Source organism: Scyliorhinus canicula, chromosome 11 (genome assembly GCF_902713615.1).
Source record: "Scyliorhinus canicula chromosome 11, sScyCan1.1, whole genome shotgun sequence".
Taxonomy (NCBI): Eukaryota; Metazoa; Chordata; class Chondrichthyes; order Carcharhiniformes; family Scyliorhinidae; genus Scyliorhinus; species Scyliorhinus canicula.
The window spans coordinates 118081111-118094184 of record NC_052156.1 but is presented as its reverse complement, the minus strand read 5'-3'; the positions used below and the strand labels follow the sequence as shown (position 1 = coordinate 118094184).

The following is a 13074-nucleotide window of genomic DNA, read 5'->3' as shown; positions in this document are numbered from 1 at the left end:
AAGACATTCTTTGAGCTGCGGTTAATCCTTCACTTCTACCAGAGTAGCTTTTCTCCCGTCTGGTGGTAGGATTTACCAAAGAGGAAAAATAGTGAACAAATTGGATGTCAGTATCTTTAATATAATACTGCTGTCGATGCACAATACGATGTCACGGCCTTCGGTTTAGTCCCGAATAAAGATTCTTCCTTGTATTTTGAAGAGTGAATTGCATTGGTAATCTGCTGAATAGCTTCCTTCTGTGCTGAATTGTCTACCATCCTGGGATACTTCAGTTTAACTGTTCGTTCCCTCCAACTTTACTTCACAGGAATTTCAAAGAAAAGTACTCAAAGAGGAATCAGTTGTTCCTGAGACTGGCTGCAAGTCTTGAAAAAATGGAAATCATTTACAAAATATTTTTCAAAGGATGTCGGAGCATTAACTGAATAGCTGGCATATTATTCATCTATGTACCACAAACATCTTTTTAACAGTATATTCTGATTTATTCTGAAAATGTGCTTATTATAAACATTGAAATATTCTCCAGCTCCAAGATGAATCTGACTGCAGAATTTTAATGCATTAAAATCTTAATTCTTAACCCAATTGCTTCTTGGCCGACTGCTCACATTTATTCTCTTAAAACAGTGAAGCTTTTTTTCATGTTTACCCCATTGCAATACATTGTAAGGGTTTGCTGTATCCAATAAATAAAAACACTTTACAATCAGGTGTCGTGTGAATGTTTACTTCAGGTTATCTCAGTTTAGGGATCGTAGCGATTCGGAGAGTTTGAACAGCCATATGCCATTAGTCCATAGAATCCCTACAATGCAGAAGGAGGCCATCCCACCCATTGAGTCTGCACCACCCTTTTGCGGGAATCCTGTAACCTAACCCTCACATCTTTGGACACAAAGGGGTAATTTTGCATGGCCAATCCACCTAACCTGCACATCTTTGGAGTGTGGGGGGAAACAGGGGCACCTGAAGGAAATCCACGCTGACACGGAGAGAATGTGCAAACTCCACATAAACAGTCACCCAAGGTCAGAATTGAATCCCGCTCCCTGGCGCTGTGAGGCAGCAGCGATTAGCACTGCTAACCGCTTGCCACCAGAAAACTTCTACCAAACTTATTGGGTGGGATTCTCCTTTCCGGGGACTAAGTCCTCACGCCAGTGGGAAAACCGGCGCGAACCACTCCGGTGTCAACAGCCCCCGAAAGTGCAGAATTCTCCGCACCTCTGGGGGCTAGGTGGATGCCGGAGGGGTTGGTGCTGCGCCAGCTGGTGCCGAAGGGACTGTATTAGTTTGCACATACGCCGAAGGGCCGGCATGATCTCGCCCATGCGCGGAACCGCCAGCGTGTTTTGGTGCATGTGCTGGGGTTCTGTTCTCCATGCTGGCCATAGCGGAGCCCGACAGGGGCTGGCGCGGAATGAAGAAGTGCCCCCAAGACACAGGCCCGCCCACAGATCGGTGGGCCCCGATCGCGGGCCAGGCCACTGTGGAAGCCCACCCCCCCCCCCCCCCCCCCCGGTTCGGATCTCCCCGCACCCCCCCGAGGACTGGCCCGCCAACTTACCTGCCAGGTCCCGACGTGTGGGAACATGTCTCGCCCACACCGGCGGGACTGGCTAAAAACGGACGGCCGCTCGGCCCATTGGGGCCCGGAGAATTACCGGGGGGGGGCCGCTGTCAATGGACCCCGACCGCCGTAGCGTGAACCCAGCACCCGCCCGAAAAGTGGTACTGGAGAATACGGTGGGCGGGATTCACGCCCCCCCCCCCGGGGATTCTCCTATCCGGCGGGGGTGGGGCGTAGAATCCTGCTGAATGTGGGAGATCAACAACAGTAGCTTAGTTTTAAATAGGACCTTTAATGAAATAAAATGTCTCAATTATAGTGCTCCACAGGTGCATTATAAAAGTATAACATTGCGCCACATGAGTAGGGATTTGGTCAGATGACCAAAAAGCTTGGCAAAAGAGGTAGGTCTTGAGGAGTGTCTTAAAGGAAGAAATGCAGTTGGGAAGCAGAGACACGTAGGGTGGGTACTATTGGGCTTGAGGCCTAAATAACTGAAGGCAGGGCCATTAATGATGGATTGCTTAAAATCAGGGATTCACAGGGCCAGAGATGGAGGTGCGCAGATATCTCAGAGGGTTATGGGGCTGGAGGAGTTTACAGAGACAAGGAGGGGTGAGGCCATGGAAAACAAGGATAGGAATTGAAAACGAGGAAAGGAATTCAAAATCAAGATGCTGCTTGATCAGGAGCAACTTAGGTCAGTGAGCAGAGGGATGGTAGGGCAAGGAGACATGCTGCAAGTGAAGGCACAGGCATCTGTTTTGGATGACGTAAAGTTTACCGAGGGTAGAATATGGAGACCAATCAGGAGTGCCTTGGAATTTTTGAGCCGAGAGGTAACAATGACATGAATTAGGGTTTCGGCTACAGATGAGACAAGGGTCGATGGACGATGTTAAGAAGGTGGAAATAGGGAGCCTAAGTGATGGCACGAATGTGAGGTCAGAAGCTGATCTCGGGGTCAAATGTGATTTCACCTGAGGAAGGAGCAGTTCTCCGAAAGCTAGTGATTCCAAACAAACCAGTTAAAAATATTCAATGAGCTGGTTCCAAAGAATCACAGCCATCTGTGAGACACAAATTCTTCTCATCTCTATATTAAATGAGAGACCCCTTATTTTTAAACTGTGTCCCTAGTTCTCGCCTCTCCCACAGGAGGGGACATCCTGTCAGCATCCACTCTGTCGATCCTCTCAGGATCCTAATAAAATTACCTCTCATTCTCCTAAACCCAATGGTTACAGGCCCAGCCTATCCAACCTTTCCCTATAAGATAACCACAGCCCCTTCCTAGGTATTAGTCAAGTAAATTATCTCTGAGCTGCTTCGAATTCATTAATTCTACTTCAGTTATGTCCTAAATAAGTGGACCAACATTTACACAGTAGTCCAGATGTGGTCTCACCAACTGTCGCAAAACAACCCTACTTTTATATTCCATTCTATTTACCTTCCGAATCAGGTACTGTACCTTTATGCTATTGTGATTCAGGGGGAAATGATTGCAACGGTGGTACTGTCACTCACTGGTCTAGTAATGCAGAGACCCAGCTAATACTCGGGAGGCACAGACTAATATTCTAAGGGGGGGGGGGGTGCTCAAATCCCACCATGACAGCTGGTGGATGAAGCTGGAATATAAAGCTCGTCTCATTAATCCTAACCATGACAGCCATCATTGATTGTTGCAAAAATCTATCTGGGTCACTAATGCGCTTTAGGAAATGAAATCTGTCATCGTTAACGGACTGGCCTCAAAGTGACTCCAAACCAACAGCAAAGTCATTGATTCTTAAACGGCTTAGTCACTCAGTTTAAGGACAATAAAGGATTGGCAACAAATGCTGACCTTACCGGCAAAGTACTCATTCCATACAATCATTTTTTAAAAATCTACCATGACACCCAAATCCTTCTGTACATCGGAGTTCTGCAATTTCTCTCCGTTCACATAATAAGCTTATTTTCTCTCCTTCCTGCCAAAGTGGTTAAATTCACATTTTCCCGCATTATATTCCATCTGCCAATTTCTGCCCACTCACTTAACCTATTTATTACGCTTCGCAGACTCCTTGGGCGGGATTCTCCGACCCCCCCACCAGGTCGGAGAATCGCTGGGAGGGGGGGGGGGGGGGGGGGCGTGAATCCCGGCCCGGCTGGCTGCCGAATTCTCCGGCACCGGGGATTGGCAGGGGTTGGAATCGCACCCGCGCCGGCCGGTGGCCACTGGCAGCGCCCTCCCCCGGCGATTCTCCGGCCCGCAACGGGCCGAGTCGCCGCCCATTTACAGCCAGTCCCTCTGGCGTAAATTACAACAGGTACTTACCGGCGGGACCTGGCTTCACAGGCACCCTCCGGCGTCCTCGGGGGGGTGCGGGGGGATCTTGCCCCGGGAGGTGCCCCCATAGTGGCTTGGCCTGTGATCGGAGCCCACCGATCTGCGGGTGGGCCTGTGCCACGGGGGCACTCTATTCCTCCGCGTCGGCTGCTGTAACAGTCCGGGATGGCCAACGCTGAGATGAACCCCCCTGCACATACGTTGCGTTGACACCAGCACACGCAGGCGCTCCCGCTCATGCGCCAACTCGCACCGGTTGGCGTGGCGCCAAGCCCATTCCGCACCAGCCGGCCCGGCACAAACCAGTCCGGCGCCAGCCTAGCCCTGAAGGTACTGAGGATTCCACAACCTCGAGGCGGCCCGATGCCTAAGTGGTTCACGCCACTCCTTCGCTCCGGAGTTGCCCGCCCCGTCTGTTCGTGGAGAATCCCGCCCCTTATGTCTTCATCACGACTTACTTTCCTTCGTATCTTTGTGTCACCAGCACATTTACCAACCATACATTAAATTACTTTGTGAAGGGTGGCATGGTAACATAGTAGTTAGCACTGTTGCTTCACAGCGCCAGGGTCCGCACGTTCTCCCTGTGTCTGCATGGGTTTCCTCCGGGTGCTCCGGTATCCTCCCACAAGTCCTGAAAGACATGCTGTTAGGTAATTTGGACATTCTTAATTCTCCCTCTGTGTACCCGAACAGGCGCCAGAATGTGCGATGAGGGATTTTTCACTTCATTGCAGTGTTAATGTAAGCCTATTTGTGACAGTAAAGATTATTATTAAAAGGCAAATTGTTATGACCTCTGTCATTGTTGTTAATGCAAAAGGAGAAATTCAAGTATTTACAATCTGCAGAGAAGGCATGAATGAAAGGACTGATGAACGAATGAATTTCATTCAAATATGGCTGATAAATTTGCTGACGATAAAAATATAGGTAGGAAAGTAACTTGTGAGGAGGTATAAAGTGTCTATAAAGGGATTTCGATTGGTTAAGTGAATGGGCAAAATATTGCAGATGGAGCATTATATGGGAAAATGCGAACTCATCCATTTGGATAGGGAGAATAAAAATAGCCATATATTATTTAAATGGAAAAGGATTGCAATACTATGGGGTACAAGAGGATCTGGGTATCCTTGTACATGAATCACAAAAGGTTAGTCTGCAGGTATAGCAAGTGATTAAGGAAGGGAAATGGAATGTTGTTGTCTATTGGAACTGAATATAAAAATAGGGAAGTTTTATGACAATTTTACAAGGTGTTGGTGAGGCCACATCTGGAGCGCTGTGTACGGTTTTGGTCTCCTTACTTGAGAAAGTATATAATAGTTTGATAAGCAGCCCAGAGATGGTTCACATAAATTAATCCTGGAATGAGAGAGTTATCTTATGAGGAAAGGTTGGGCAGATTATATCTGTATCCACTGGAATTTAGAAGAGTGAGAGGTGATCTCATTGAAACATATGAGATGCTGAGGTGAATTGACAGGGTGGATGCTGGGAGAATGATTCTCCTTGTGGGAGAGACGAGAACCAGTTTAAAAATTAGTGGTCTCCCATTTGAGACAGAGATGAGAAGAATAATTTTCCTCTCAGAAGATCTTGATAGTTGGTATTCTCTCTCCCAGAGAGCGGTGGAGGTAAGGTCATTGAATATTTTTGGCTAAGGTACTCGAGAGTCAAAGGTTAATGGGTTGGTGGAATGTAGGGTTGAGGCCACAATAAGATCAGCCATGATCCTATTGAATGGTGGAGCAGGCTTGAGGGGTAAAATGGCCTACTCCTGTGCTCAATTCACATATTTGTAGGTATATTCCAGTGGTTAGCACTGTTGCTTCACAGTGCCAGGGTCCGAGGTTCGATTCCCGGCTTGGGTCACTGTCTGTGTGGAGTCTGCACTTTCGCATTTCCCATCGATTAACTGAAAGAACAACTCAAGATTTCACATTTTTAAACAAAAACATACTTCACTGTATTTATTTTTAAAAATTAAACAAAACAAGCACTACTGACTTAACTATAGTTTGTCAGGTCTGAGAGTGTAAATCCAGTTTCCCTTTTACTTCCTAACTCTACCCTTAGGCATCAAGAGATTTGGAGGGTCACTCACTTCGCCTTTGAGATTTAAACCAAGTTATGCCACAGCTCTTTGAAATTCATTTTGTTTTCTCCTCAGTGTTCCAGTTGTCCTCCAATGTATAAAAGTCCTCCAGTTTTCCTTCAAAACCTCAGAATTCTGGACTTTTCAGTTCAAGCTTGGGCCTCATTGGATCCATGCTCAGTGATTTAAAAATCATGAACACTACTCCATCTGCACCGGCCCTCTAAACGAGCAAATTACCTAATGCCTGTCCCCCATCTTCTCCCTACAAGGGATCACCAGCCCCTGAAGATTTGGGCTCAACCCTGAACATTAATCCTTTTCAGATAACTTTCTGCAGAACCCCTTGTCCTTTTGACAGCCTGGAATGTTTTTTTAAAATAAATTTAGAGTACCCAATTATTTATTTTCCAATTAAGGGGCAATTTAGTGTGGCCAATCGACCTAACCTGCACATCTTTGGGTTGTGAGGGTGAAACCCACGCAGACACGGGGAGAATGTACAAACTCCACACGGACAGTGACCCACAGCCGGGATTGAACCCGGGTCCTCAGCACCGTAGGCAGAAATGCTAACCACTGTGCCACATGCCGCCTCCTACAGCCTGGAATGTTGTGCATTTTAGAATATTAATGTACAGAACACCCATCAAATTGAGTGTTTGCTATACAGTTCATATATATCATAGCAATGCAGAATTGACACCAGTTTCTAATTGTACGACAGGTTAATTTACAAGAGTTTTAAAATATCTCTGCAGTCACAAAACTTCTGCACTCATGCTTACAGCTCAGTTCTAACTTCTAGAAGCTTTTGTGGTGTCGGTATACTTATCACAGAGTCCACATGCAGGTTTGACCAATCAAGCTCGGTGAGCACAGATCAGTTAACAGCCTCACATCATTAAACACTGTCCACTGTGGTGTCCAAAATACCAGAGGCGGACCTTCCATGAGGAATTATTTAAAAAGTCAATAATTTAATAGTGAGTGATCTTCAGCTATTTCTCAGACGTTTCTTGTTTTTCTTACCTTTTTTTCAATCTGATGTTCATAACTTACAGTGCCAGCTGTTAATAAATATTTAATTATTAAATATTAAAGTTTTATTACATTCCAGTTCCGGTTATTGGATTACCAACGGATTCTCTTCAAGTTGGCATGCTCATGGACGCTCAGCATTGGTCCTTCCAGTGTCACTCAGCTCCAAAAGAGTTGGATGCCAGAAATGAGATGAGGCTGACTGCCCTTGACATCAAGGCAGCATTTGGCTGAGTATGGCATCATGGAGCCCTAGCTAAACTGGAGTCAATGGGAATCAGGGGAGAAACTCCCCACTGTTTGGAATTATACCTGGCATGAAGGAAGATAGTTGTGGTGGTAGGAATTCAATGATCTCAGCTCCAGGACATCATTGCAGGAGTTTCTCAGGATAGAATCCTTGGCCCAATCATCTTCAGATGCTTCATCAATGACCTTCATTCCACCCTAAGGACAGAAGTGGAGATGTTCACTGATGAGCACAATTCGTGACTCCTCAGACACTGAAGCAGCCCATGTCCAAATGCAACAAGACTTGAACAATATCCAGGGTTGGGCTGACAAGTAGCAAGTAACATTCATGCCAGACAAGTGGCAGGCAATGACCATCTCCAACAAGAGAGGATCTAACCTTAGCCCCTTGACATTCAATGCCATTACCATTGCTGAAGCCCGCACTAACAACATCCTGGGGGTTACCATTGACCAGAAACTGAACTGGATTAACATAGAACATAGAACATAGAACAGTACAGCACAGTACAGGTCCTTCAGCCCATGTCGTTGTGCCGACCATTTATCCTAATTAGTTATATAAATACTGTGGCTACAAATGCAGGTCAAATGCAGGGAATTCTGTGGCGAGTAACTCACGTCCTGACAAACCAGTCTACCAAGTCAGGACTGGAATGGAATATTCTCCACTTGCCTGGATGAGTGCATCTCCAGCAATACTCAAGAAATTTGACACCAAGCAGGACAAAGCAGCCCGCTTGATTGCTACTCCCTCCAGAAGCATTCAATCCTTCCAGCACTGATGAACAGTGGTAGCCATGTGTACCAGGACCACAGCAAGAATTCATCATGTTCCTTAGGCAGCATCTTCCAAACCCACGACCACTACCATCCAGAAGGACAAAAGCAACAGATACCCAGGAACATCACCATCTGGAAGCTCCTCTCTAAACCACTCACCATCTGACTTGGAAATATATTGGCCGTTCCTTCATTGTCGCTGTGTCAAAATCCTGGGATGTCCTCCCTAACAGCATCATGTGTGTACCTACACCTCAGGGACTGCAGCGGTTCAAGAAGACAACTTACCAACACCTTCTGAATGGCAACTAGGGATGGGCAATACATGCTGGTCTAGCGGGCGAAGGCTACATCCCGTTAATAAATAAAGAAAATGTTTGGAAGAATGGAGGAAAGTGAAGCATGTCCGAGTTTGACAAGACTTTCTGAGCCCTTCCCCGACACCTGCAATCATATCTGCAAGGAGCTAAGCTTATTTCACTTTGCAGTCCTTGTACATAGCTCTTCTCAAAAAGCAATTCCTGCATGAGCACCTGACCAGTCATTCATCAGAACCATCCCAATCTGTCATGTTCTATATGATATTTAGTTGAAAGAAGGCAGTCAGGGTGATCAAAATCTTTGTTGCCAGGTTGGCCTCACACAAACCCACAAACACCTGGGTGTCATTTTGACCCTGGAGGGATTGACACTCCTGGGCCTCATTTACATATGCAAGACCAGACTGTAGCCCAGGTCTATCGATCCCAGATCTTCCGATCTCTGGATTGTCGGAGACTGGACGTAACCCCAACCTGGGCAGCACGGTAGCATGGTGGTTAGCATAAATGCTTCACAGCTCCAGGGTCCCAGGTTCGATTCCCGGCTGGGTCACTGTCTGTGCGGAGTCTGCACGTCCTCCCCGTGTGTGCGTGGGTTTCCTCCGGGTGCTCCGGTTTCCTCCCACAGTCCAAAGATGTGTGGGTTAGGTGGATTGGCCATGCTAAATTGCCCGTAGTATCCTAAAAAGTAAGGTTCGGGGGGGGAGGGGGGGTTGTTGGGTTACGGGTATAGGGTGGATACGTGGGTTTGAGTAGGGTGATCATTGCTCGGCACAACATCGAGGGCCGAAGGGCCTGTTCTGTGCTGCACTGTTCTATGTACATTGGAACCCTCTGGAAATCCCAATGCACTGACTCCATAGGAATGGGCCAGATCTTTGAATTTCTGATGGGTAATTATCCCACTCCCTGACACCTTCTGAAGATACCTCTGTTCTTGAGTTAGAGTCGGCGACATCAAACACATCCGAGTTTTTAATCTGGATAGTTACCCAGGGAATGGGTAGTCTGGGGGTTTGTCAGAATAGTCAAGACCAACTCTGTAGTGACTATTCAACTGAACCCCCCCCCCCCAACCACTCCCTCCTTGGCAGCCTATAGTCACCCTCCTGACCCCCAACTACCTCCCAACTCTACTTGGCTCGGCCCACTACCCAACTGCCCCCCAACCTGACCTGACAATCTCTGTCAGCCTGACCTGAATACGCCTCAACCTGCCCACCTACTCATCCACTATGCCCAAAACGCCACCTGCCACCCAACCCAGCCACAGCCCCCTAGCATCCTACAACTAGCTGCCAGCTTACCCAGCTGCCACCCAATCCAGCTGCCACCCTACCCACTTACCCACACAAACCACCCACTTACACACCAACACATACACTCATTCACTAACACTCATTCACTAACACAATTAAAAACTGTTTAAATGTCCCAAAGTTGTTCAGTGTGTTAGTGAATATTTACCAGAGTACGGCCGCAAGCGCCAGAAAAGGGGGAAGTGGCTTGTCTTCCGCCTCTCTGATCCGGTGCTTCGATAAAGCAGTTCAACGGAAGATTGCTCCATTTTTCTGAAGAAGCCATAATCGGGAGAAACGGTTGGAATTGCGAAGCTCCATTGTGATGCAGTGATGTAGGAAGATTTGGACCATTGCTGAACATGCTGGAGTTTTCCTAATCCCTGTAATTAGCCCCCCATCCAATATGTAACATTTAGGGAGGGATTTTCCAGCCCAACCCACCAGCGGGATCTTCCAGTCCTGCTGTGGTTCATGGATTTCTGGCTGGCACGTACATTGGATGCTGCCTGGCCAGAAAATCCTGGCCAATAAAATCCAAGCCTGTCTTAAAGAGTATCATCTTTGTTGATTCAGTAGTGTTTGACTGAAGGCATTTGGTAAAGTTTCTTCCCATGTTACAGCTCTGGGCGATAGGTTTTCCGCATCTTTGGAAAAGTAAAGTGATTGATAAAACCTTTGGAGGTATTGCAGCTTTAATATTTGCCCAGTCACCCATTCGCGAGAGGAATTTTTCTTGCCAATAGTCCTTCTTTTGTAAACCAAAACAGAGTTTATGATATCACCGTGTGGCATTTTCCCACCCCCATTGATTGTTTTTCAACCAGTCGTGTTGGTTTTGTGTTTGCTTGAAGTTGTACTAATGTGAATTGTATGAATCCTTGCTTCATTGTTATGAAATACTGGATAATATGGCGAATACCGGCATCAAATACAAAAAGATATTGGATGGAATTTTCAAATTGTTTTGTAGAGTGTCCCAGTGGGCACGAGAACACGGAGCCCGTCCCTACAGAACCCCACTCCCGTTGTAAACCCACCCACACAATACCACTCCCTGCACGGAATAATCCCCTAGCTCTGCCCAGGCATAACTCTCTCCCCTGGGCTATATTCATCTGCATGCTTCTGGCATGTCCTGCTCACAGGTCCATGAATTGGGGGACCTGCTGTGATTCACATTGACATGGCCTCACACCATGTGTGAATGGACAAGTTAACGGGAGTGAGGCGGGGTAATCTAGTTCCAAAGTAGAATCTATACAACTGGTTTAGCTCAGTTGGCTGGACAGCTGGTTTGTGATGCAAAGTGAAGCCAACAGTGTGGGTTCAATTCCCATATTGGCTGAGGTTAATGATTATTATGAGGCCTTCTCAACCTTGCTCCTCATCTCCAGTAAAATCACCACCAGTCAGCCCTCCCCCTCAAAGAGGAAAGCAGGCTATGGTATTCTGGGGCTATGATGACTTTACATCCTATACAAACAGGTAGAAAAGTTATGTGTGGAGGAAAATAAGAAAGTTAATGATTCAGGACAATTGTTGCAGTTGTGTCGCATATTTGTGGCCTGGCTCGCTAACTTAACTTTCAGGTTTGAGTAGAGTTCGTTATTGGGAGAACTAATTAATATAGATAACATTTGCATGGTTGTTTTACAGCTAAGACAATAGCGGTTTGACAATGAAAAAGATCGGTCGGGATCCTCCGTCGAGCGACGCTGGAATCACGGAATGCAATTGGGCGGAGAATTGCGCATGAGTCTGTGGTGATCGTAGATTTGACTAGATGCAATACAACTGAGCAAACACTAGAGGGAGCACGGGAGAGCTATAAATACACTGGGACAGGAAGTGAGGACACACTTCACGGAAGGCAGAACTCGTAGCAGCACACAGACACAAGCAGGCAGCATTTGAGGTAGCCGTAGGTTAAGCTCTGAAGAGAGAACAAATTCACAATAAAGCATCTTCTACACATTTGAGACTACGACCTTTATTAAGACACGAGGAACAACACAGAGTCGATAATCAAAGTTGGCGCCAGGTACTCACTGGCGTGAATGCATTCCACAGCGCACGCCAGCATGGGCATGCAAATTGTACAGTAAAGACAAGTGGTATATCATTAGCAGGCCAGTCCCGGTATTCGCCGGGTCTCCCGTGGTGCTCCGTCTCCGCCAGGAGGAATTACCGCCGGTGATGTTCACTTGTGGTATTTAAAATCGGACCTGGTTGTGCCTGAGGGTAAACGCCATGCTAACTTGTCTGCCTTTCACCCCCTGCAGACAATGAATTTCGGTATCCAACCAGGAATGTTTGGTACCTGCCTAGCCGCTGCAGCCATGGTGATGCAATGCAGCTGTATGAGCAGGAGCTACTCAGGGAGGGCCCTGCAGCAGCAAAGTATGCTCCAGAGGAACAGGGGTCAACCAGTGAGGATGGGGCGCCAGCCGCCCAACAGGCCGAGCTGGAGGTTGGATGGAGTGATCACATCAGACTTCATGTGTACCAGCAGCACCTGCCATTCGAGGACCTGCCGGTCCATCATCGCAGACTCCTGCTGGCCAGAGAGACCATTCGGCATATTTGCAGCATCATGGTGCACCTGGGGGTATGGGGGAGGACACCCACTCCCGCTGGCCGTCAACGTGATGGTCGCGGGAATGCTCCTGGTACAAGGAATGATCGACAGAAGGAATGCAGAGGGAGGCCATTCTGCCCATCAAGTCTACATTGGCCCTTGGAAAGAGCACACTACTTAAGCCCACACCTCCACCCCGTCCCCGTAACCCAATAATCACACCCATCCTTTTAAACACTAGGGGCAATTTAGCATAGCCAATCCATCTAACCTGCACATCTTTAGACTGTGAGAGGAAACCGGAGCACCCGGAGGAAACCCACGTAGACACGGGAAGAACGTGCAGACTCCACACATACAGTGACCCAACCCGAGAATCAAACACAGGTCCCTGGCACTGTGAAGCCACAGTGCTAACCACTATACTACCGTGCCACCACAGACACATGTCCCCCTACAAGCAGCACCTCATGAGGAGCTGCACTTCACGAACCACAAGGTTTTCCACTCCATGAACATGCAGTTGATGTGTGACCATGAGCTGCACATTATGTCTGTTTGCACCCGAAGGGCAGCACGGTGGCCTAGTGGTTAGCACAACTGCCTCACGGCGCTGAGGTCCCAGGTTCGATCCCGGCTCTGGGTCACTGTCCGTGTGGAGTTTGCACATTCTCCCCGTGTCTGCGTGGGTTTCGCCCCCACAACCCAAAAATGTGCAGAGTAGGTGGATTGGCCACGCTAAATTCCCCCTTAATTGGAAAAAATAATTGGGTAATCTAAA

The 13074-nt window shown here is 47.5% G+C and overlaps 1 protein-coding gene across 3 annotated transcripts in view; it reads left to right on the top strand.

Annotated features, from left to right (window-relative positions):
• The window catches only part of LOC119973325 (golgin subfamily A member 6-like protein 7), a 60487-nt gene extending 59790 nt beyond the window's left edge, over positions 1–697 (top strand). For 2 of the 3 annotated variants that reach the window (XM_038811198.1, XM_038811199.1), the window contains one exon: positions 311–697. In XM_038811198.1, the coding sequence (XP_038667126.1) occupies positions 311–373 (63 nt within the window). In that variant the 3' untranslated portion in view covers positions 374–697. The remainder of the gene's footprint in view (positions 1–310) is intronic. The other variant, XR_005462275.1, reaches the window with a different exon arrangement.
• The last annotated feature ends 12377 nt before the right edge of the window (positions 698–13074 follow it).